Source organism: Netta rufina, assembly GCF_964035555.1.
Source record: "Netta rufina genome assembly, chromosome: 9".
Classification (NCBI taxonomy): domain Eukaryota; kingdom Metazoa; phylum Chordata; class Aves; order Anseriformes; family Anatidae; genus Netta; species Netta rufina.
In genome coordinates, this window is record NC_140132.1 from 24,725,680 (window position 1) to 24,752,119 (window position 26,440).

Here is a 26,440-nt window from a genome sequence, read left to right on the forward strand (position 1 = left end):
CTCCAGAGGAGTGGGCCTCTGCCCGGTTCTATAATTTCTGCTTCTGTAATCTGGATTTATAGCGTTACAAAGTCAAATCCCAGTGATACCACTGGTCAGAGTTTGAAATAGTGCGTAGGTGTATCTGGGACTGGATGAAGTGGCACGTTAATTTCCCAGTGACACTTTGGACTCGGGCTGTTTGTTTTTCTCTAAAGCCCTGCTAGAAGGCTGTCATCTGGCATGTAAGTCTGAAATCCTGGTGCTAACTGTATGCCTACCACGAGGCTGCTTTTTTGACTTACCTTCCTGTCCTTTATTTTCCTAACTTTTAAAAACCTCATGGAAAGTTTATAATGAAATTTTATTTTTCCAGACAACACGAATTTATAAGATGCTTTTATCACTGATTGAAACATTTAGTACTTGTACTTATGTACCATATATTTTAATAAATTTACATAAAATAAAATGTATTCTTATATTAGGGATGGTTAACACCTTGATTTCTTTGCTGTACAGAGTCTCCCTCTAATCCTAAACAGAGCTGGAGCATGGGGCTGAGCTGGAGCCATGCGACAGGAGCAGCAGCTGTTGTTGGAGCAAGAACGAGGGTACGCAGTTGTGCTGGGTCTGCTTCATTTTCTTCCACTTGCCCCAGTTTTTGTAGTTTGGACGTGGTGAAGGGTCCCTGAAGCAGCAGGCCCTTTAGTTGCTTGATGCAGATTTGTTGTTTTGCCTTGTCCAGCATGGGCCCCTTTCAGTTCTGCCCGATGGGGTGGTGGGGTCATTGTGGCTGGGTGCCAGCTGCCCACCCCTTCTCTAAAGGACGGGGCCAAAATTTGGCAGAGGAGCTCGCGGGCTGGGGTAAGGGCAGGGGCATCACACAGCAATTACTGCTGCGGCCAACGCCAATTCACCCTGGGGAAGGTTAAGTGACTGCTACTTAGTGCAGGAGTAGATAGTGAGAACTGAAAGCAAACTGAAACCATAAATTGAGCCTCGAGCTGTACTTCAAGGTGTTCTAGAGTCAGCTTGAGACGGGGAGAAAAACCTCAGAACTGCACAGCGTGCATGGCTGGTGTTAGGATGGGTAGGAAATGCCTTGTGTTTTTGTCTTCTGCTGTTGTGCACTTCACTGTTGCTGCTCGGTGATTTCACGCAGTATTTCACTGGGTGCGCCACTCCCCTGGTCAGGCCCAGGACAACAAAACCCAGGATAACCTAACTCAGGCTTGTTAAGCTTGCTTAGTGTGAAAACGGCAGAGAGATGGAAATGTAATCAAGGACTAAGCACAGAAATAACAAACCATCGTTCTAGAACTGTGCTTAGCGAGCTTTTCTACTGACAGCCATTTTATAAGCACATCAGTGGTTAATTATTAAGGCAATAGCAAATAGTTGGCTAAGCCCTGCTGACTAACTGAAGTGACTTCAAGTAGCATGTAATGTACAATTGTTTTCTGACCAAAGGAGTTGCTGACACACAGCAGTGAAGAATCTCATCCCAACGCATGAGCCACGTCTAGTTCAGGGATCAGTTATTAGCGAAAAGATGCCAGGTACTGGCCTGACTTGTGGAGTGAAACACAGAGCTCCAGCACTTGAAGTACAAAACAGCTCTGACTCAAAGCACAGCATAAACTGAAGCGCTGACGCTGAGTATGGAAAACTTCCTGTAACAGCTGGGCGAGCAACAGCAGGAGGGTGAGGATTTACACAACCTTGCCTCCACACTGGGAATCGTTCAGCCCTTTGTGAAGTGATGGTAAGAGCAACAGGTGAGTTACTGCGGGATTAGTAACTGACAGTGCCCAGCATGGCTGCAGCCGGTTTGCTGGGCCAAGGGAAAGCAGGAAGAGTTGTCCTGTGTAACTGCAGGGAGATGAAAATAACTAAAGAGCCTTTGAAGCTGAGTCAATTCACTGCTAAACAGTTACAAGTGGCTAATTCCCAGACCGCACAGCTTTACGACAGCAGCTAGAAATCCAAGTCCTTTCCCTCGTGCATTTTTATACTATAAATGTGATTTTATATATGGACTTCACTTACTGAAACTTTAAAAAAAGCTTTGATTTTAGATTATATTAATATAATATGATATTAAATATATATAAGTATAATATAATGTGTGATATTGCATAAGTATGCTCTTACTTTGATGGCATTTAAAAACAATTTACTTAGAGTAAAAACAAAAAAAAAAACAAAACCAGGCTTTTATTACTTCATGCAGGACCCAAGCATTGACATAAAGCTTGCCCATGGAATATCAGAATGCAGCTAGGTATGTAATTAGAGAAAGGTCTGTTTTTTCTAATCAGTTCATATAATTAAGACCCCCATAGACTGTATAATAACGATAAAGGAATTTATTTAGAGACTAGTTTTATTAACAAGCTCAAATAGAAGCCTTAAAACTAGAGGAAAAAAATCTCAATATACAAAAGTTTATTAGAAAAGACACAGTGAGCAGCAACAAGAATGTAAATAGACACTGGGAAGTTTTTCGTTCATGCTACATTTGAGCTATATTACGTACAACACTGCGGAGGTTCAGCCAGTCCTTTAGATGCAATGACTTTTGGGTTGGTTGCCACACTTTTTGTGGTATTGTTAGTCTTGTATATTCCAATCAGTCTGTCTGCAATCTCAAACATGTTGTTTCGCAGGGAGATGATGATAAATTGTGCATTTTTTGTTTGCTCCTGAAAAATAAGTTATTTGCATTAGCTCGTAGGATTTCAGAAAGCTACACGTTCTTGTATGGTGTCTGTGTTCAGGTTTTAGGAGCTGTGGAATTAACTACACTGATCAGTCAGGGTATCGTTAACAGATCTACAGCTGATGACTGCTCAGAACCTCACAACATGCTCTTAGCTTGCTTGGCTTTCTGACTTAAGCACGAGCTTCCCCTGTTTTCCCCTTTAACATGACCTGTTCAAGTGAGGTCAATTAAATATAAACGTTCATAAAGTTTTTCAGATGTTCACCACAGTTTTAACGTGAATCCCACCAAGCTTACTGAAGGTGGGCGTTACTAACTTACCTGAACAGCTCGAACAAGGGCTGTTTTAGGGACGCAAAGGAAAACAAACCTATCTCCACCTACCCTTTGATAGAGGACAAGCCTTGAAGGCCTGTAGTTCTGGGACACGAAGGCACAAACAGGTAAAATACCTAGATTTGGTAGGTAGCGCTTTAAAAATAAAACCACCAGTTTTCTTTAGGAGCCCAGGAGTAGCAGTGTGAAATCACAAGTGTGACAATTAGGCAGTGTTGAAGCAAAGTTTAACAGTTGCAGATAGCTACTTAAAATCAGGGAAGCACTTCAGCGATACTTACATCATAATCTTTGACACTTCTAGGCTGTCCCCAAAACCAGTCTGCTTTGTAATTGTGATACCACTTTGTATTTATGAGCAGAGAAGAAAAAATCTTAGGAAAAAATAGACTCCAATAGTTAAATACTTACATAGATGTAAAATGCTACAATAGACACGTTTTTGAAGTCAAGTGCTGCATCAATCTCATCCATAAAATAAAGCGGTGTTGGCTTGTAATGATGAAGTGCAAAAACCAGCGCCAGTGAACTTAGAGTCTTCTCTCCTCCTGATAAGTTAAATATTTTCTTCCAACTTTTCTTTGGAGGCCGAACACTAAAGAAATTATAGTTTGGACATTATTTCTGTTCACAATCAAAATAAACGCGCTGTATGAAAAGCAAGTCAAGAGAGGAGGGAGTTCGTGGAAGACACTGACAGCTGAAGAAGCCAGACAAACCGTGGATGAGCTGCTTGATGGTCAGTCCTCCACAACCGGGAGGCAGTGAGCTGTTCACCGCAGGTAGCTCACGGGGTGCTCACACAGCTGGGTGGTCAGCTGGTGTCTGAACTAGAGATGTTGTAGCACTCAGCTATTCTCTGGGGGAGGCCTAACACTTAAGAATTGCTTTTTAATTATCTTTAAAAAGTGCTATTCTATTATGTAATGAACGTACTCTTAGGACCATTTATGACAGAACAATCCCCACTTACCCATATGACTGACATGATTCCCCAGGCAGAGTTAAATGACTTGGGAATTAACAAATCTGGGAAATTACTTCAAAGTCAAAGCTTTCTAACTGCTGCTAGTTACTTATTTCTCCAAGCAAAACACATCTCTTCATTTTTCAATGCTAAAAAGTTTTGGCTTCTGTCAGCATCTTCCAGTACTTGCTAAGAAGTAAGGCTACCTTGGTTTGCTGATGACCACAGAAAATTTACTTTAAAGAAAGTCAAAAAAGCAATACAGCAAAAGAATTACTGCACTATCAAGTATTTTGACAAACCTAAACATGATTCCCTCGGAGAAGGGATCCAGACTGTCTACAAGTTCCAATTCAGCATCTCCTCCCAACGTAAGCATCTGGTAGTTTTCCTTCAGTTTATTTGTTATTACGTTAAATCCTGCCATAAATTCATTTAGCCTTTGTTTCCGAAGATCTTCATAAGCTTGTCTAAATTTGTCTCTCTTGTTGGTTATTTCATCCAATTCAGCCACACGGTTCAAGTATAACTCTTCCTGTAAAAAAAAAAAAAAAAAAAAAAAAAAGTGCAGTTAAAGAAACTGTCTCTATTTTAGATTTTAAGTTTTTTTTTCTTTTTAATATAATTTGAAAACTCATTTTCCCCTGAAGGACTAACAGCTTTGAAACAAAAAAATAGACAAGTATCAAAAAGGTGAATCCTACCACTACACGACAGTAATTCAGCTTACCTTCTTCTTGTATTCTGCAATAGCACTGAGGTTTGGTTTCATTTCATGACACTGGGCTTCCAGCAGAGCTATCTGGTTAGTGATAATATCTGGATCCTTGATAGCCTCAAGCTCTTCTTGACTGAGCACTGGAAGTTCTTCAGGTGGCTTATCTTCTATGGCGTGCAGTGATAATTTTGATATCTAAAATTCAAAAACAGTTTCAAGAAAACTTTAAAGATCACATCAGTTATCACATGAACACGTTTCAATAACATTTGCTATATTAGTATATAGTGAACCTTTGAGACATTCCACGTTTCTTCACTTAATTCTCTTTAAGATGCAAGAAAGACAACAAATATCCTTTCACCCTGTTGTTGTGTTCCTGAAAATCATATACATCATTCTTAGAAATGTGATGTTTCTCTGTAATTGCACCAGTAGCAGATAATAAGATCATCTCTCCTAACTCCACAGAACTTTAACAACTGTGTATTTAATACCTGGTGTGTGCAAGATTGAAGTTTCCTCAATTGCCTTTGCTTGCTGTGATAGCTGCCCTAGCTACCCTCAAATGTACAAGGCTACAAAGGGCACTGAAAGATCATCTGCTGGTCTAGATCCTTCTCTTTCAGATTTAAATTTGGAGTAGGAAGCAGACACAATACAATAACAATGTATCTTTATGATCTCCAAAATTCCAACTAACACCGATAAATCATGAGTTAATTTTTTTTTTTTTGCCTAAATTATCTGTTTTCTACTACATGATAACATTAGTCTTTTGGGATCTCATAGATCAAGTTCTCTGAACTAACAATTTCCTTACCTCTTTTTGCCAGTATTTAATCTTTGATTGGTGTGTAGAAATATGACCATGAATTTGTTCGATTTTAAGTTTTATACTGAGAGCTTCCTTCTGAAGTGCATATTCATCCTCTTGAATAGCACCTATCTCCTGGAGTAAACCGCGATGCTCCTCCTGAACTGCTGGCAGTGCTTCCTACAGAAATGACAAAAGAAAGGCATTAATCAGTTGCCTGTGAAGTGTTACCAGTTTCTCAGGTTTGGTTTCACTGTGTTACTCACAGAGCCTGCTCTCCACAGTCTTAAGTACTGATGTAACTGAATACACTCTTGTAATTAGGTTGACCTGATCACTGAATTCTGGAACACCACTTGTAAAAATATGCCACAGATTACGCTCTTAATCTAGATCTGGATTAAACAAATCCTTACCTGAAGATCAGACCATTTACTCAGACTGTTTTATTTTTTATTTAAAGATCACCTTTCATTAATGATTATTTTTCAGTAATGATTCATTTTGTAAGAATGCACACAATATATTGTTGGACAGAGAAAATATTCTCTGCTGTTTAAATCCCATATGAATTTTTGGAGAATGAGTAGTAGAGTAACTTAGAAAAAAGGCATTAGGACAGCGTCATCAAGTCTGAAGCTCAAATTGCTTTTTAAATGAAGCTATTAGCTAATGCAACCAACCCATTTCCATATTGCTAGGCTGCCTGGGATGTCTCAGGATGAAGTGTAACAGACATCAGCAATTAGGACACCTTTGGCACAACAAATACTATCCACAATTTATTTCAGAGTGCATTCTCTATGAAGAAACACACTAAATAAACAGTATGCTTACTTCAGCTTGCTTGCGCTCATTCATAACCTCAGTGGCTTTGTCTTCTAGCACAGTCAGCTCCTCTGTTAAATCTTTAATTTCTTTCTCGTTATCTCCAATTTCCTTCTCAGTGCGAAGAACAGCCTCTTCAGATTTTTTCATGTTTCTGAATGGATACCAAGATGTTTGTATACTTTACAGGAGTGCAAATATGGCATAACGTAATCCAGAAACACAATCACAGAAAGCTTGTTCGCTAGCTGTTCATAACCCAACGCGTTACAAATAGTCTGTCTGAGGTCAGTCAGTTTAGAGAAAGAGTTTATGACCTCCTCCCCTCAGTTTTCCTCTAGCCATAAAGAAGTGAACACACCTCTCCCGAGGCCTGACAAATCTCCCCCATGAAGATAAAGATTTAACGGTAACCAGACATGACTTGTGGCTATACAAAATTGCTAGGCTTTAAAACTGAACACATTGATGTCTACCATACCTTTGTGCGCTCTTGATTGCCACTTGGGCTTTAGTAATGGCTGAAGTATGTTCATCTATTTCTTTGTTGATCTTATCAAGTTTGTCTTGGTGTACTTTAAGTTTCTGATTACTGGTATCAATTATGAGCTTATGTAATCTTTTAACTTCACTTTCCATTTTACCAGCTTTTTCAGCAACATGCTCATAATCTGTCACAAACAAAACGGGGTTAATGTCTTTATGCTGTCTCACCAGGCTATTGCAATACATCAACGTTCATGCGACACAAAGCTCTGCTGTGTTAATACTTTCGGAATTGTACATGTTTCTTTGTACTGCAAAAAAATATATATATATTTTTAATGGGGCAACAAAGAATACTACACCCATCCTTCTGGCAACTGTTACATGACCAAAGCATTTTGGTGTAAAGCATCACTATAACGTTCATACACTACTTAAATACACGTATAATACAGATAATAAAGCAGCAATATGTTCCAAGCTCATTCTTTGCATTCTTTGTTTTAAAATGCTCAAAGGGGCAAAACTGTAAGAACTAGTCACTACTGTTCAGTAACTGGTAAGACCACTTCATGCTGAATAGTACGATAGCCTACTCCACCTTCAAGCTTTTGCTTACAACTCAACAAAACTATCCTGGTGAGTTGAACAGCTTTCAAAAGTTAAGATACCTGGCACCGTGGTATTTTAAGGGGAAAACTAAATAAAATAAAAGTCTCCCTGTAAGTTTGGTACAGATTTATAATTTTCTTCAGGGACAGAAGAAAAGCAGAGAGCCTTCAAAGGCAGAGGGCCGTGACCTCTCTAGAGGACTGCACAGGTTTGTGACTTTCCATCATATGGCAGAAATATTCAAGAAGATATTTATAACCTCAAACAAAGCCGTAGCATTTGCTCCTCTATTAGCTATTTATTATTTGCTCCTTTAAATGGATCATAACTACATTTTTTATTTATAATCCCTCTCTCCACAACAAGTACCTTTTTTGTAACCATCAAGGATTTTTTCCAATTCCTTCTGTTTGTTTTTGTCCGGAGCAGTAGCAATTACGTTTGCTTCAAGTTCCTTAACTTGGCCTTTTAGAAGAACCTCTTGTTCAGAATAATTCTACAGAAAACACAGCTGTGTTAGAACTCCATGCTTTAAAAAAGATCTTTGATACTGACAAGGCCTGTATTAACTTGAGGCTGAGAAACTGTTCTCCTGCACATGCATGGAGAAGCCAGATCGTGCCTCAATAAGAAGCTTGTTCACCTGGATACTCGCTGTATACTTTTCTAAAGTATTTTTCATTTCCCGAACATTCCAGCGTAGTTTTGGTACATCTTCTTCGAGCTGCAATTTCTCTTTTTCACACTGTTCTGCTCTTTTGGAATCCTTCTGCAGTTGAGCTTCCATTCTGCTGATCTACACAAAAATGAGATGTGATCACTTGCCTTGTGTCACCACCACAAAACACAGCATGTTCTCATTCGTGTGCTAGACAGTCTATAATATCTCAAACAGGTTTAAAAGGACAAAGAGCATACGCGTAAAAACTGCCAAAACATAAGGAACTTTGAAGATATTCCACTTTTAATTAAGATTAGCACTAACCTCTTCTTCTGAAACATCAATTATAACCGCGGAGCCCATTCTGCCCTTTATTACTTTATTTCCACCACCAGTCATTGTTCCTAAAGTAATAGAGGAAAAGAAGTTAGTGTACTAATTTTGCATAGATATCACCTATGAAGCACTGAATATCTTAGTGTAAGTTTGCACTTAAATACCTGATTGCTCAATGACTTCTCCTTTCAACGTTACAACCCTCCACCTTTTATCTTTCTGGAAGGCTATTCTGGAAGCTTCTCCCAAGGTATTAACTACTAGGGTATCACGTAACGCGAAGTAAAAAGCCACGCGAAAGATCTCGTCTTCTATTTTCACCAGATCAAACAACCGAGGAGCATTTTCAGGGGTTGGGATTTTTTTAAGATTTTTTTCCCACACAGCCATCTACATCAAAAAAAGTAAGCGAATGAGTGAGAGGAAATATCACAAAGTCATTTCATTATTGTAAGGTACGTTAAGGCTTTAAAGCAAATGTAATCATTCTCTAGTTAAGTGTAACAATACTGCTCAGAATGGTAATTAACTGTAAAGCTTCCTTCCTTAGGGATCTCTACTTACTTGCAGCATAATTAAAAACTCACTGATAATTTGTCCCTTTGCTAGCCATACTTGTTGCTTAAGTTTCATAGTTTACAGTTACCATATTACTAGGATCATTAAGTTTGCTAATTTAAGAAAAAATGAATATAAAAATTACATATATATATAAAATACATAAATAAATAGACTAGAAGGACACACCAAGTATTTGTTGTACGCGTGCAGGTATCAAAAAAGCTTGGTAATTCTCTGCAATTAAACTTTATTGTTTGCTAGTACAATATTCTAAGGTACCAACATCCTTTTTTATATTCTACCTTCATGTGTATTAATACATATGCAGTGTAATATATCAACATAAGTCATATTTATACATATACATATTAATACATAATATATCTACAATATACAGTATTAACACTGTGCACCTTAGGGTAAATCAGCAACATAATTTCTTTTGCCAGAGTGCCAATACTTACTTTGTCCAAGGCTATAAATGTGGCAACTCCAATTCCTGTTCTCTTTAAGAATTTCACACATTCCTCTGCAACATCGATTGTATCGACAACGATGTAGTCTAAGGCACTACAAGATGACGAAATAGCAACATCATACTTCTCATCGATAGCTCCCAAGTCTCCCTAATAATTGAGAGGTGGTAGGGGAGAAGCAGAAGTACTCTGATTAGCTTGGCATCAAAGTTTTGTCTTGGTATTGAGAGATAAGACCAAAACTTTACATAAAATGAAATGAGATGAAAACAAATTATAAAACTTTTTTTTTCTTTGTCAAAGAACTTAAACCTTAGTTAAAATTTGCAAATTAATATCACACCTGACCTCTCCTCCACACTGCTACTTTTATATTTCTCCTGTACTTGTTTCCATGCCAGAAGATAAATTCATATATTTAGAGCTTCAGAAGCGGTAGGTCTGGCAAAGCAATGTGGTAGCACATATTTTCGGTCTGTAGAAAAAGGTAAATTTTATATGCCAGTATTTTAGCGAGGCAGTCTGGCCTAACAAAATCATTTCATATATTCTGTGCATGGTTCTACCATTGGTCAGCTAGGTCGGACGTGACATTTACCAAATGGATGGTTACCAACTAATTCTACCTTCTGTGGTACCAGAAGATAAAAACACCACTCCACTTCTCTGGTACAGGTGATCCTAATTAGCAAAGGAATCAGATTCACCCCAGCTGTCGATCACAGCCCAACACAGAAGCACAAGCGGGACCAAAATTTTAATTTATACCAAGCCCACAGGATTTGCAACTCTGTCCAAATTAATAAGAGAATTAAGGAATTCAACCTTTTCCTTATTTACACAAAAAATACTCTGTCACCACAAATTTTACGACTAAATTTATAATGGCCTTTTAAAAATTACCAGTCTTCCGTGTATTCCACGAATGTTTCCAGACTTCTTCTGCTGAAGCAGAGCCTCGAGCACTTTTCCTCGATTGCGACTTTGTGCTAAAGAACTTTTGGCTTCTTCTACTTTTTGACGCAGATTTAGAACAACATCCTTCACTTCTGTTTCATCTTTTCCCAGCTTCTCAAGCCTGTTCTGTTTCTATCAGTTAAAAGAAAGACATTATCTTAGCATCAGAAAACCTACTGTATTCAAGGACACTTAGATTCATGATTGTGTAAGCAATGAAAGCAGCTATTGACAAGGAGAGGTAGCAAAACCAGAAGAATGGCTAATGGCTGGGATTTGATATATTTTGATATGGTACAACAGCTTATAAATTAATTGGGCTTAGAACAAGGTATCAGGATTTTTTTCTGTGGGGAATGAGAGTGGAGTAAGAAGTAAAATTCAAATGGCTCCAGAACATAGCCATTTATTTACCTCACCATGTCTAATTATTATATTTAAACCGATTTCCTTGCTGAGATGCACAGAATATAATTTCCCGTACTTAATGTTAACATTTTCTTAATGCAAAATAGATTTGGAAGCAGAGATTTAACTTCAGTTGTTAACTGAGTGTCCAAATGTATTTTTTAATGCTATTTTATTGGAGGAAGTTTTAAATGTATTTTCACCATGATAACTGCTAAAATAAACAGTAGGACTTTGCTATCACAGCACTGAATTATAACTCAAAGAAATGACCTATGAGAAAGTTAGGTCTCACCTCCTTTAACTCCTGTTCAGCTTTGGGTAATTTTGCAGATATGTCTTTGATAGCAGCTTTCCTTTCTTTAAGAGTTTCACAGACAGATGTCAGAGTCTCCTTTGCCTTATTTAATTGAGACACAGCAGTGTTGTGACGGCTGAGATAGATATCAAGCTCTGACTGTGCTACGTCCATCTTTGATCGTGCTTCGTTCACCGTTTTATTAAACTCCATAAGCTCCTTCTCTTTGACCTGCAAAAATGAACGGTACAAGTCAAAAGAGACAACTGTGGAATTTATTATGCCAATTACACTATTATGAAAAAAAAAAAAGATGAGAAAACAGGCATGTTCTTTTTAGTAGCAGAAAATAGATATGAAAACTGTTAGTTAAATAGAAGAACAAGTCTACCTGAATTTAATTACAAACTTGTGTAATACAGTAAGTATATGATGTCAAAACAGTTCAAACCTCTTTTTCTTCCTGAATTCCTTTTGTTTCTTTCTTAAGGCTATTCATAACCTGCTTGAGTTTTTCTTCTTCTTCGATTTTTGCCTTTTCAAGAAGCTCTTTCTTGGATGTTGCATCGCTGATACTTTTTTCACTACTAGAGGATGTATTTTTCAGTTCTTCTACCTAAAGAAGGAAAAGATTTTTAACTTTCTCTTCCACTGAAACAAAACACTTTTGCCTTATCTTTAAACCTCGCCTTTCAGTTTCTATGTGGAAGGCGAAGGAAGCGTGAGGCCCAATAGGCTGACACTACCTGGTATTTCTAACTGCTGAATGAAAAGGGAAAATGGCATCAGGACATGATGAAGAACCCCATATATATATGAAATGCATATCCTGTGGATTGCTCCAGTAATCAGCATGCATCTTGCAGTTATTACTTCATCTTCAGCATGCTTGAGGCTTCTATATTCTCCGTCTAGTTACAAGGCTTCTTATCTTCTTTTGGACAGCTGAGTAGGTTCAAAAGAAGATTCCTTAAAGGTACTGACAAGCTTCTCTCAACATTTCAGAGGCACGCTGGGCAAGAATATGGTTAACAGAACCCAAAGACTTTTGAATTTAATCAGCCTGCATGGTGTGGCAGTACCACATTAATGAAGATCACATTATTTTTTTTAAGATTAGATGCATCTTGGTTCTAGCGAGAGGCCTGGATTTTACTTGCAAGGTTTGTTCACTTCTAGAGCCAAGCTGTAGCCTCATGCATAAGAACAAAAGTATTTGAACATCAGTACAGCTTAATTCTTGTATACTTATTTTCAAAAGGCTTTTTTTTGATTCAGTTAGTGATTCAAGATCTAAATCAGATAGTAGCAGCCAACGTGATAAAATGTATCCATTCAGTTCATGTAATTAACTATGGAAAGAGAAGAAAAAAATGTTTTGTTTTGCAAACAAAAACCCCAGCTGCCAAATGACAGAAAATATCTGGCTGAAAAATTTTAAACATTTTTAGGTTTTCTTTGCTGCATGAAGTAGAATTGGTGTCCTTTGTTTACCTTTACCCAGCTTCACAAAGATGTGCTTATCTACAGCAACCAATTACATTTCTTTAAATAAAACAAGTTGTAGCTCACACTACCTTTTCTTTGTCCTTTTGAAGTTGCTTTTCCAATTTTTTAGTCTTGCTTTTAGCATGTTTTAATTTTTCCCTTACTTTAACATCCTGCAAGTCCAATTCAGTAAATTTTGTTTTATTTTCCTCCAGAAACGTTGTAATTTTTTTCAGTTTCCTAGAAGGGAAAGAAGAATTACCTACTCTGTATTTTAAAAAAATATAATTTCAGTAGAGCTTGGCTTGATGAACATGCAGGATTTAAAACAATACTAGTCAGGTTTTGCAAAAAACAGTATCTAATGTTTACTGTGTTCAGTGTTTTCCCCAGGTAAATTTTGATTAATCAGCAAAGATCAACTAGTAAAAGCCATACTAAACACATTTTCAGAAACTTTATCTTTTTCTACTATAATGTTTGTGATTCACATCTCTCTCAAATTACAATGGTCTCAGAGGACGGGAAGGTTCATACTGTAGTCAGATTGAAGAAAAGTACCAAGATAAATCAATTGTACAGAAATTCAATTCAAATATAAGAGTTTCATATGGAAATCAGAGAAAAATACCTACCATTCTTGTACCTAAGCATTATAGGTATGTATATAAAAACCTGAAACAAAATTCCAATTATTTTTCTGTACAGTTAGCATGAAAAAAGAAGTATGTACTTCTATGCCCATAAAAATCAGACATTTTCCTATTGTTAGCTGTGGATATTACACAGATTTCTCTAAGAGAGGCAACCTGTAGGACCAAATCAATCCAATTAAAACATTAAAGTTTATTTCTGTGTAAAATACCACTTGATACATGCCAGAAGATCTTTATGTATACTATAAGTGACTCGATGGACCCACAAGGATCATTGAGTCCAACACCTGGGAAAATCTGATTTTTTTTCTGAAAATCCTGGTAATTCTAACTCCATATATATGCAGAACATATAAAACACAGTACTCCTAGCTTATGAATCCATTCCTAAAATACTTACTTTTCAAGTTCTTTTAAAGCTTTATCCTTGGCTTTCATTACATCTGCAAGTTTGCTGCTCTTCTCATTAATATCTTTTGTTTCTTCCTGTGTTTTTTCTTTCTGCATTTCCAAATCATTTATTCGTTTCTGTAGGTCATAGCTAGAAAAAAAAAAAAGTATTACAAAACCATCATTTTTCAGTAAAATCAACATTCTTAATGAATATATATTTCCAACAATCTGACTGATAATAAAATGATTGTCAAATATTATATCCTAATATCCATTAACTTTGCCAATTTAATTCCAAACAATTTTGACATTTCAGATAAAAATAATCTTTAAATAATCTTTCTCATTTTAAGTATAAAGCTGTAAAAGGTTAATCTGCCAAACTGGTGTTGTTAGTAAGAAACTGGCAAGCAGGTTTTCTTTTGTTTTTAAGTTTTTAATGAGAGTGATCTATCATTATTTGAGAATTAACTTTGTCACTTGAAGCTAAAATCACTAGCCACATACCACTCAACTAACTTTGAATAGCTAATATGTCTGTCAAGAAAAATGAAACATTTCTAATTATAGATATCGACGCAGAGTTTAACACCACCACTACCACATTAAAGCCAGATCTAAACTTCAGCAAAGTACTTACATGTAGTATTGACAGATATGATTCTTTTCTTTAAACATTTTATTTTCCAAAGAAAGAAATTCAATGGCTTTATTCTTGTCTCCTTCTAAAGCATCCTTTTCTTTTTCCACCATTTTAATTCTATTTAACTAGAGAAAACAGACAGTTAAAGCTGATTTTAATGCTAGGAGACAGAAGAAGAAACCGTGAGAAAAATAAGCTCTAGACCCTTTATAACACACAGATAACACCTCTGGAGTGATGCCGTCCCACAAGTAACTCTGCAAGTCTATTTATTACTGCAAACCTTCTGAAATAAGAAATCACTACATCCTGAGCAGAGACCGTATTTTTAGGGTACTTCAAACAGTAATTTTAAACTACAAAGGAATCCTGCAGATGCTAGGAACAGTTCAGGCAAACCAAGGAAGAGTAGGTAAGGAATATAAAGGAGTTACACAGGAGTTACAGACAGTCTGTACCTATTTTCAGTACCCCCTTTCAAGTTAAATCCTGTGACTATGTCTTCTGTTTTATTTTACAGCTTAAAAGAAAAGTCTACAACATATTAGGATTTACCAAGGATAAATCAAGTGAAATAAAAACGAACTTTGATATTTTACTACTTTTAGAACTAAATGCATAAGTAGGACACTATGAAAGCAATTTCTGCAACAGATCTGTGCAGCTCAAGTCCCAACTAATTTTCTGTAAGTCATAATTTTCTGTAAGTTTCCTCATGCAGCTGGGTGTGCATCACGGCGGCAGTGCTATGTTTCCCTCCTACTTCTCCTATTTGCTATTTCATAACAGGACTAAGGCAGGGCTATGTCTGTATGTACTCAGCTAATGCCAATCTGTTTGGCTATTCAGTCGCTGAGCAGAAGCATTTAACACATGCAGATGTGATCAGAGACGTTCAGCGGGTAAAATCTTGTGTTCCAACTCATGCAAACCTTTGGGAATCAGAAGCCAACAGCTTTGTAAGTGTTTAAAGAAGGGCAACCGACATTGACTGCCCACTTTTATTAGCAAAAGAGATATCAAGTGCAATAAAGAGTTAAGTTTCACAGTACTTCTACTGCTGTAAAGGGTGCCAGATCTTTAACCAATAATTCTTTATGTTAACTTCTTCTCTAAAAGATCTAATAATGAAACACTGCAGATTTATATCTTCAATTTATAATTCAAACCAAACTTTATGAGACTCACCTTTTCTCCTCTCTGTTCATTTAAAATCTCTACTCTGCGACACAGAGTTTGGATAGGTTCTATCAGTCGTGCAGACCCTATCAAGTCTTCCAAGTATTCGAGCATGCCTTCATCATGTTCGGTCTGGCCTTTCGGTTTCATCATTGCAATCTGTTCAACTTCCCCCTTGGAAAAGAAAAGTTTAATATTTTCTTAACTCTTTTTCCTGAGAGAAAGAGTTGGCATTCTGAAAACACACAAATGCCTTTGGAACGCGTTTGTACGGCCGCATCCTGACATTATGAAAGAACAAAACAGTGCAGTAGTCAGAGCCGACTGATCACAGTCACAACACATGTGGGAAAGATCAAAATGAACAGATTTCCTCCAAGCAGTACATGATGATGTGCATGAAAAACAGCATCCCTTTTGAAGCCCACAGTCAGGTCTAAATTTTGCTTCATTGCTCTAAATATTCAAAATGTGTTCCCCCAACCTAATAAAAGAAGAAGAGAATAAAGCATGCCCGCTAGGTCATGTGGCACCCAATAGTCGTTAATCAGGATTGAAGTCCCCAAAAGTTTCCTTTAGAAAACAGAAGCTCCACAAAATCGTGTCTCATGGATGAACTGGACCTGTTAATCACATAACTGAGACCTGATGGTTAGAAAAAAAAAAACACTTTAGGTATTAGACTTCATTTATTTCATTTTCCTGTACGTACAGCATTAGCTTTACATTATTAAGCTGAACTATAACAGTAATTTGATTTTTACAAAATAAGATTTAACAAAGATTAAACCAAGACAATGATGATTTATTTTACTGATGTTAGCATTAGCTAATTAAAAAAAAATCTGCTAGAAGCATTTTATGCTTAGGACAGAGCAGCATGAAATCTTCAAAGTACAGATTGTATTTTGTAAATTGCCTGTCATATATCAGAAGGTAGAGACATGAAATTGAATATACGTATATTAAAGTTATGTCTAAAGCAAGAATAAATGTGACAGAAGCTGCAAAAGTGAAATAAAGAAAAGACCAAGTACAAACTACTCACTCCTCAGAGACTTGGAGAGCTAAGCATACAAGAGACAACTTCTTTGTTAAACAGATACACAATATTGCAGGAGTTTCGGCCTTTGTGACACGTAATTAAACCCGTGAAATAACAAGTTCTAATATGATTTTAGTTTGGTTTTAGAACCATTTAGATTTAAAAACAAGATATCCTAGCATCCAATCTAGGTACATAAAAAAAAGCCTGTAAGTCAACATCCACAGACTGAAAACGCACTCGAGAATTTAGTTGTCACTGTTTGCTGCTTGAGCTGAAGCCAAGTCTCTGCAAAGTATGGATAAGGACGAAATTCTCAAGAACACACAGAAGACGGAGCGATTAACAAGGCTGCTGGCAAACCAGAAGGGACTGCTTTGACAGAAGTTGACAGTCACTAGGATTTCTAGGCCAGCATCGTGAACCAGCCCTGTAAGCAGCTAAGAGCTGAGGACAGGCTACTCCTGGACATTGACTAACGAATGCACTCGATTTTTTTCCCAGAGTAACTTTGTTCCACTTACTCAGTACACAATGACACCTAGTGGCCCTGTTTTTCTTCCAACCAGTAAATACCATTTGGCTGAGCACAGGGGAAAAAGTGAAGTTTTGCAAATTTAGCAAAATGGCAACTAGCAATTCCTTACACATAAGAAATTCCCATGTTAAGCTAAAACACAGAAGCCAAGGTGTTTTTTATTACTATTTTAAAATTTAAAATTAATAAATTAAAATTATTGCTATTTAAAAATTCTAGAATTTAAATGCACCTAAGCTATGATTTTTTGATACTTACTATTCATAAGAAGCGTGAATAGGTTTGTCAAGACATAAAAATCTCAATTTTTACTTCTTATTAAAAGAAGTATTAAAAAGAAGTATTAAAAAGGCAAACAATTAGTTTCTTGATAATTGCAGCTGCATTATGTACAACTCCAACTTCGTTTGTTTCCTTGCAACATAAGTAAGTATGATTTCTCTACCAAAACCACCTGTCAGTGCCATGCTACTCGTGGGTAGGGCACTCACTGTAACCTAAATTCCTGCAGAATTGCTACATAAATCTCCATTTTATTTCTTCTTGCATTGTAAATGATTCCTCTGTTTACATCCAAGAAAAAACTGTCACTGAACATCCATCTTCTATGTTGTACACCCTCAAGGTAGGTGCTGCAGTTTGACTTCGCACTTGCTTTCTTCTTCTATTCCCCCTTCCTCTTTTTTTTTTAAACTGGGCACAAACCACAAAACTATTCTGGATTTAACACAAGCAGAGCAATTGTAATTTACTCTAAGTGGACAAGCAAGGAATGTAAAGCAACATTTTTTCATAACATGGCCTTCATTAAGTATAATTAACCCTCTTTAAATCATGACTATCTAAGAAAGATAACATAGTTGTGACGGTTGAATATATAATTGAATACAGTACAATATATTTAATGATACAGCACATTAGTAATGAAGCTTAACCCTACCGTATCTGATTCTATAATCTCATAAATTAAGAAATCAGAGGTTTGGTGGTCTACATGGTGAATAAATACATCACCACATAACGAGGAATACAGCCTTACCTGTGAGTAAAGTTTAGGCAATCCATACAACAAAATTTTGAGAAGTTGAAGTGAATTGGGTACTGGTGAGGAGATGATAAACACAAACTGAACTTGTTGGGCCGAGTAGTGCCAATTCTATATGCAACTCCTTTGCCTTAAAAAAGGCAACAAGTTTAGAATTACATATTTTTCAGATCTTATGTAAAGAGATGCAGATAGTACTAGGTACTTACAGCTTTTAATTCTTTTCTTATGAAAGGTAAAAGTGAAAACATTTAGACTACTTATATGATAACTGAGCCCTAAGACTATGAAGTATTATTTAATAATTAAATTACTCACCAAGTTTTACGTTCAGAAATCAGTTTAGGCTACCCCTGTAGTTAGCACGCTAAGAAATCAAAAGGTATTCAGTTATTAGCATTGATAAAGGAGACTGAAAAAGTTGTACCTGCTCTACTTGCAAGTGGTCATGACAATGAGGAACAGAAGAAACTGTTGTAGCTTTGCATCCTGTTAAAACTTGATACAGTCAATTTAACTGTTCTCTAAATTTTTAAACACTTGATCCACTATTATCTGCACTGTATCAAAAATATATCCTCGTTCATTTATCTAGTAGAAGATCTTTCAAAACACGGACAGCATTTCTGAAAGTGAAACTAAGAAGACAGCAGGCAGACATTTGTTGAAAAGAAGCACGCCCAAGCGTGTTTTCATAATGTAGCTGTCACACCTACGCTTGAGAAGTCTCAAAACTGACCACCAGGAAATCCCATTACCTATTTGCCTCAGCTACCTTCCTCTCACTTGCAGGCATGAATTCATGAGGGGAGAGGGAGCAAAGTGCAAAAAAGGAGATTCCTCTATTTGAGAAGACAATCAAAATGGATGTTAACATTGAGAAATTGGTGACGCTGACAAACAGCTAACAGAGGACAAAACATCCCTTTTGTATGTGTATATACATGGAATATATAACAAAACATATATACACATGAAATACATATGTAGAAATATATATGAGAAGTATGAAAAGCCACCAAATATCCAATTAACATTTTGAGAAGGCTGCACACTCAGTGCAAAATTTCTAAATGGAAATACAAACTAAATTTCTCAGTTTTTGCACTGTGACAGACTGAAATTATTGGGATGCTGGCACATCACCAGTAACAGAAGTGGTGAACTCAGACACCGCCTAATAAACATAAAGAACAGTTTCCACAGAATGTCTCAGATTAGTTACCAGAAAACAATAGTGGTGCATTTTGATGGAGAAAACAAGTCAATCAGTGTAGAAATTTCTGACAGCTGTGGCAAATAATCAGAAAGCTCATGTGACAGATGGCTACCAAATTTTTACATACATATACACGTATGTATATACATATATATATATATACACGTATGTATATACATATATATATATATATACACGTATATATATATATATGTAAAAACCAAGAACCTTTCTCACTTGAAAGCCATTTCTTCTAGTCCAAATCACAAGGAATAACTTCAAGGAATTTTAAAACAGAAGATTCTGCCTTCCTTTGCACAGCTGGACACTCAATGAGATGAATTATTACCTTGCTACGATATTTAAGGTACTTTCTAAACGTAGATTTCTACTGTAACATTACAGAGAAAAAACTTCAAGGCAAGTAAATTGTTAAAGCCTTCAAAAACCAACGTAAGAGTTTCAAATTAACCATTTGAAACCAATGCCTCCAGTAAGGACACTGAGGGGGTCAGCACAGGGTGGAAAAACACCAGTAATACCCTAGACAGGAGAGCCTGGACCTGCTCTGCCTGTCGAGTTCAAGCCCATGAGGACACGGTGGGTGGGTACCCATAGGGATGTCTGATGAACCAGAATAGGTGCCAAAATCACCGTGAGCTATCACTAGAGTTATCAGGCTGCCAAGTCAGGGGCCTGTCTGTTTTGTGTTCTGTGCCTTTCAGTAGGAGTTAAGCTTGCATCCTTTGAGTATTTGGGGAATGCTATACATTCAGTGTGACATATCTAATATAGGCTGAATCCATTAATTTGCAGTTTTCACGTTGCATGCACTCTCTATGCATGTTAGACTAAAATTCTCATTAGAGTAAGCACATCTCAGATAGCACAGGAAGCCTACTGAAGACGCCACTCCACTGCTGTATGCACCTTTCTAAAACCAATTTGTGCAGGGCAAGAATTTCACCTGCCACATAGCCCTCAAAAGGTGGGACAATAACATGCCTAAACTCTCCATTGCCTTATTTCTTAGAACTACTACCTCTGTTTTCTCTAAAATCGTACATTCAGTTCTTAAAACAAGAGCAGAAAATTTTAAATCAGTTTACCCAGTGTTTATCCACGTAAAGATTTGAATTTTAAGCAAAGTCGAACCGCTCCAACCCACTCATTAAGCTGCCTTTCTGCAACCCTTACCACTAGCCTTGAAATCTGAGGTTACTTTTCACTTTTGCAGATAACCCCCAGCTTGTTGGTTTTGGCAGCCAGTAGCATCATGTTCCTGCAACCTCCCTTTAGACTGAGAGTAGGGTCTGTGAATTGAAACACCAATTCTAAAGCTAGTAAGTCTGACCAGTGGGTGTAACATACTCATCCTAATGCTGACATTATCCAGCTCCACCTGGTGATAAATTGAAGAGGTTGTTAATTTGTACTGTGTACGGACAGCAGCAGTTCCATCTGTCATAATGCTGGGATTAAGGAGGTTCAGAATACAGCTCTCAGATTCCCCTTTGAAACTGTGGTATGAAATGAGTAAGTCTTTTAATTTGAAAGATTTCTGAAAGCAGTCTTAAAACTTCTCAAGAAGGATGAAACAATACCTTTCTTTGTTGTGAAAATTTATCTGCGTTATGACTAGTGGTTTCTGGAGAGCCTACAGAGAAAGATGCCTGCTTACCAATTACTGCCTCCTCATCCATGAAAAGTTGTGAAAAATAACTTTTAAAGGCAGTGTCTTGCAACACAAGGTTTTGTCAACTAAACCGTTACTACAGCACGCATGACATCTACTTTGCTAAGATGTCCACTGAAGAATTATAGCAGGAAATAGGTAAAAATATTTTTTCCACAACCTGGGGTTGTCATTTTCTCATGCCCTAATCTGAAGTTGTGAAACAAAGTGCTGAATAACTTAAGATAAATTAGCATGGTCCTATACAATCTAACAAATTAGACTAACGTTTGGGTGTTAAAACCCACACATCAGGAACACTTCAGAAGCACAGTAAGGCATGGACAAAGTAAAACCTATTTTGGAATATTTTGTAGTTTGCAATGTAGTAGACATGCATGAACAATTCTGGGTTGAGTACTGGGTAGTTCTGTGCTTGTTTTCTTTTGAGAATTTTCTGGGGCAGGGTCATCTTGTTTGTTTGTTTGCTTTACATTAGTCAAATTCAGAAGTGGATTAGTGTAACACTTAACTGAATTGAAATGTATGTTGTCATGCTCATTATAAACAGTAATAGAGAAAGTTCTACCTACAGGACGCAATAGTCTATGTTGGAAAAACCTCTCATGTTTTGATACATCACTGAGACGAAGTGAGGCACTATGTTAGAGAGCAGGACATCCTATTTGCCTCATTTTCACACTTGAACTGTTCAAGTAGAACACCGAAGGAGGCTCTTGAACCCTTTTTGGAACTTCAACATGCTGTGACAATTGAATCCAGGCTTAACAAAGAAAAAAATCACACATTTCAATGATACAAGTAAGTTAAATAAATTCTTTACACAACTTTTTGTTTATATTTTCCCCAACTTTGAGGCATTGGCCAGCAGCAAAGCCACCTTCTTCAAACTGTACAAAGGATGACCACTGCAAATAGGGAGCACCTCCTGTACTTTTTTGACTTTAGAACTACATTGTATTGGTTTCACTGCAATAGTGACACATCCTTGATAACATATTGGCTTTTCAGGCTTCTTAAAGACCCACAAAAATTAGGTCTTGTTAGCGAGCCCAAAATCTTGGAGTGATCTGTATCTGCAGACTACACCGTAATCCAGAGTCTAACACCTGTTAGATCACAATTATATCAATCTTGCAACTTTTTCAATACTATCAGTAGGTATATTTAATTTGGTTACTAAATTAACTAAGTGAATTACAGTTCCCAACTTTATGGTAATAACCAATTCTGCTTCATTTGTCCCACTGACATAAGTGATGCAGAAGTCTAGACAGTAGTCAAGACCATTATTGCATTTAACTTGGTCAACCAACAAAAGATCAATGGTCCTGTGATGCTTGTGACAGTGTATTATATATGCATGCATAAGATTTAAGATAAGCACTTTGAATTTTAGAGGAAAAGGGTTTAAACAAGAACATTTGTTCCCCCCACAAAAAGGGCTATTCAAGCTAGTAGGACAATTCATACCACATTAAGCTTCGAAACAATAGGATTGTCTTTATTATGCAACAGGTAATCAACAGAACTTGTCCCTTAAGCACCCAACTGAAGCAAATAGTGGACTTGTAGCCTGCATATCCAGAATGCCGTGAAAATAGTACTTGCAGTTACAACCAACTCTCATTCAAAGTTTTGTCGTGGATTATAGCAGCAGTACTCTGAATCTGTCATTGTTTCTCCTACTGAAGAAAAACACGTGATCAAAGTCATAGCTTGATTTCCATTCTTAACTTTTTAACATGAAACACCAGACAGAAGCAATCCGGCAAAAGACAAAGTTCCCTTAAAATAATATTAAAGTTTAGAATTGTGAATCTTACTTCACAGAACACAGATTATTTTGGTTTCTCCCTTTTAAAGCATTTCTCCCAGCCAAGGGAAATGTGGACAAGAGATTTTCCAAGTATTTCATCAGTCAGCTACTACAAGATTTGAAAATACAACATGTGCAACTTCTTAGCATCACCAGCATAAGGAACAGCAATGGCTTATGCAGCCAGTGGAATGAAACCAGTAACATCACGGATTTGCTTGAAGGAGAAACCACATTAGAACATCTAGAATGTTTACTATAAAAGCGATATTCCTACAAAGACTACTTACAGTATATTCCAGTTAGTGTTTTCCCATCCTTTGTCTCCTATTCTAACACACTTAACAGTGACATCAGAAGTAGGACTAACACGAACTGCTGCTACTAGGGTGCAGGCTCTTCTGTTCTGCAGCTCCAGTTCTACGTGTTTGACAGCTCAGAACTGCTGCAGTCAGGAATAAAATTAGATGAAAAGCGGTAATGAATATCACCTTGTAGCACTTGGTAAGTGCTAGTTTGGAAGTTGATTAATTCTTAGTTTCTCTGATGCTGGCAGTCTCACAAAGTGCTTTCCAGTGTATTTTACAGCTTCTTGATAACATAAATGTACCCTGACTGCACTTCTATCTTATGTATTATAACCCATTAAATAGCAATGTGAGATGTCTTCCCATTTCCATGTAGGCTACTTGCACCGTTTTCAACCTCTCTCCCGTTTTTTTTTTTAAATTTTTTCTTATGTTTTTCTTATGTTTTACTCACATGACAGTGCTCACACAACTTTATTTTTTACTTTATCTAAATGAAGTATCTCACTTTTTAAGCAAGAATACGGTACAAAGTGGCAAAAACCAAGCGCTAAATTTGTCTACCTCAAGTCTTCCACAGGAGTCATTTCAATTTGACTCAACTTTGACAGTGTGCCCGTGCTCCACTCTTCATGTAAAGTTTTGACTATGAATTTGAGTCTTACACAACACTGGGCCTTTGAAATTACGTACACAGATAACTAATTTATGCAAGCTTATTCTTCTCCTGGAAATTTGACTGTAGTACAGTTCCTCTTGTAAGCCACAGCACTTTCTTCCAATTCCGTGTTATTGCTGCTGTTAGTTAATGCTTGCAGTCATCTCATTACTGTCCTTCAATTTTACCAGATGACAAATAAGCAGAAGACTAAGTATCAAATATTCAATTTCGCTTTCTGCTGTCCAAGGAAAGCGTTATGAACTAGGTGGGAAATCAAGGAAGGGAAAGAAGTAATGAAGTACACAGATCTACAATGCCACTACTGTCCAAAGATGGAGGAAAAACTTAGAATTAGCCCGTTGTACAGCATTCAGTTGTCTGCACGAAAGTACTATTCTGCATTCTGGAAATAATTTAAAAGTAGCCTTTGTCAAGCTGTTTGCACGTCTGTCTAATTTTAGAAGCTTTCTTAAGGACATTCTTGTATTCAATACAAGAATACAAATTGAGTGCAAGTCTACAGTCACTTTGGAATCTAAGTCAGCTATTGCAAATTCAGCATACAATGTTTGACTGTTTTAAGATTATTGGTACGTTCTAACTAAACTACTTAATTGACCACTCAATAATACCAGGAAAGCACGTTTTTGTATCCTCTTTCCATATCTCCCTATTTTTCCAATAAAATGGTTTAATAAACATTGGTTACAATGTTCATTTGGAATTTGCAAAATAAAAGTCATAAATTAGCAACAGATTCTCTGATAACAAGAGAATTAATTTTTAAATTACTTCTGTACATGTATCAGCGTGTCGTATACTGCTCTGTATTCACTTCAGGACAAAGCTTAATATTTAAGCAGTGAAATTACTTCTGTACTCAATGAATCAAGTGTGAAGCTTTTATTTTTACATAACGTTTTATTAAAAAATATCTGTTTTCATTTGATTATCACACTTGTTTTAATTCTCCCTTCCACTTCAACTCAACTATCCTTGACCTTTCCAAAACAAACCTCTCTTCACCACCAACTTCAGCAGCACAGATGTCCATTTATAATCCCAGTAGAGCTTTTCAGCTTGTGCTCGCCTTAGATGCTTTAGCTCAATGTTGGTGCGCCTCATTAGGAAAGCAGACCTCAACAATTGGGAACTTCTGGCTTATCTCAAAGCAAAAAGAAAATCTGCTCCCCCCCCATTTCCTCTCACATACACTGGAAGAGCGACTCCTACGTTATTTCCACAAAGCAGCAGGTGAAAAACTTGACTGAACTTCCTTTCTGGCAACACACACTTGCCATAGGATAAGACTTATTAGTACATTACAAAACGCTGTTCCAACCAGTTAAAAAAAAAAAAAGCATTTAAAAATCACTGTAGCTGTTTATACTTGCTTAAGATTATATGTGAGTATTTTAATTGTATATCAAAAATATTTAAGTGACACTAATTAGTAAAGAATTACTTAAAACATTTCAGTTTGAAAGAGATAAAGGTCTAAAGTAAATTTATTTCAACTCTTAGAAGTCTTCTTTTATTTAGCACAAAAGCAATTCAAACTCTTGCAATATTTGCTACCATTCCCACAATAGCAACCTGCAAAGCCGCTCCGCAGGCACTGGTTATGAAAATCCACTTTCTTTTTAAAAAGTTTATATCAACTATACTTCTCTTACCTTGAAATACATCAAAAGCCCATTTCAGCAGGTGTTAACAGTTACTGTCCACAGCTTGTTTTACTCCCCAGACATGCCTACCCCACGGATGTCCTTAACTGACATTCCTTCAAGTTCTCCCTATTTATTTCATAATTCTGAAGTGACAAGCCAGCCTCAAAGAGGCTGAGACTTCTGTCTGGCCTCAAGGTTAACCTGCTGGAGGAGTCACTATTGAGCAACAGCAAACACACTTACCTGCTGAGCTTTGCCCAACCTGGTTAGCGCACAGAACCCACAGTTTTCTGCACACTGATGTTCCAAGTATTCAAGAAAAGCTAAAAGACTTATAATTTTATTTGTTGTTCTTTAGAGATAGACAAATTACTGAAGCTGGGGTATTAAGTGTGGAAGACAGAAAAAATAGCAGCAAGATTATAGATATTACTGCAGTGCTCAGCATACTTTCAAAAAAAGTGACAAGTAGCATTTTTTTTCTGTTGCAGTTTCAGACTGTGGCAAGCTCATTAATGGTGCAATGAATTGTTTTCTGTTCCCAAAGTGCTAAACAGCATACAGCAGTTTATTAATATAAAATATGCGAACATTGGAACTTAAAGATCACAAGCGACAAACTTCTGTTAAACACTGGCAATATCTCATTGTAACCAAAAATATATTTTTAAAATAAGATTTTTCCAATTAGCTGGTTGAGGCACTTATAATACTTATAGAACTGCTCAATTAATGTTATATATTCTGGTTTTTCACAGGTGTTTTTTGTAATGTTACTCGGAAGTCATCAGTTTGATTTTAATATTTTCAGTACAGCATTAAAAGTACCCATATCCTGCCTTACCCAACATTTAAAAGAATAAAAAAAATGACCTGGCATACGCTTTCAAACTTTATCCTAAAAAGCATCAA

General features: G+C 36.8%; 1 protein-coding gene across 3 annotated transcripts in view; it reads right to left on the reverse strand.

The window, feature by feature from the left end:
- Window positions 1-2,453: 2,453 nt before the first annotated feature.
- SMC4 (structural maintenance of chromosomes 4) overlaps window positions 2,454-26,440 on the reverse strand; it is a 32,399-nt gene continuing 8,412 nt past the window's right edge. For all 3 annotated transcript variants that reach the window (XM_084292329.1, XM_084292327.1, XM_084292328.1), the window contains exons 6-24: window positions 15,537-15,701; window positions 14,346-14,473; window positions 13,713-13,853; window positions 12,746-12,896; window positions 11,620-11,784; window positions 11,166-11,399; window positions 10,409-10,594; window positions 9,494-9,655; window positions 8,633-8,858; window positions 8,457-8,536; window positions 8,115-8,267; window positions 7,841-7,967; window positions 6,855-7,044; window positions 6,383-6,527; window positions 5,552-5,725; window positions 4,741-4,923; window positions 4,313-4,545; window positions 3,455-3,638; window positions 2,454-2,687 (exon numbers count right to left, since the gene is read on the reverse strand). In XM_084292329.1, the coding sequence (XP_084148455.1) occupies window positions 2,514-2,687; window positions 3,455-3,638; window positions 4,313-4,545; window positions 4,741-4,923; window positions 5,552-5,725; window positions 6,383-6,527; window positions 6,855-7,044; window positions 7,841-7,967; window positions 8,115-8,267; window positions 8,457-8,536; window positions 8,633-8,858; window positions 9,494-9,655; window positions 10,409-10,594; window positions 11,166-11,399; window positions 11,620-11,784; window positions 12,746-12,896; window positions 13,713-13,853; window positions 14,346-14,473; window positions 15,537-15,701 (3,201 nt within the window). In that variant the 3' untranslated portion in view covers window positions 2,454-2,513. The remainder of the gene's footprint in view (window positions 2,688-3,454; window positions 3,639-4,312; window positions 4,546-4,740; window positions 4,924-5,551; window positions 5,726-6,382; window positions 6,528-6,854; window positions 7,045-7,840; window positions 7,968-8,114; window positions 8,268-8,456; window positions 8,537-8,632; window positions 8,859-9,493; window positions 9,656-10,408; window positions 10,595-11,165; window positions 11,400-11,619; window positions 11,785-12,745; window positions 12,897-13,712; window positions 13,854-14,345; window positions 14,474-15,536; window positions 15,702-26,440) is intronic.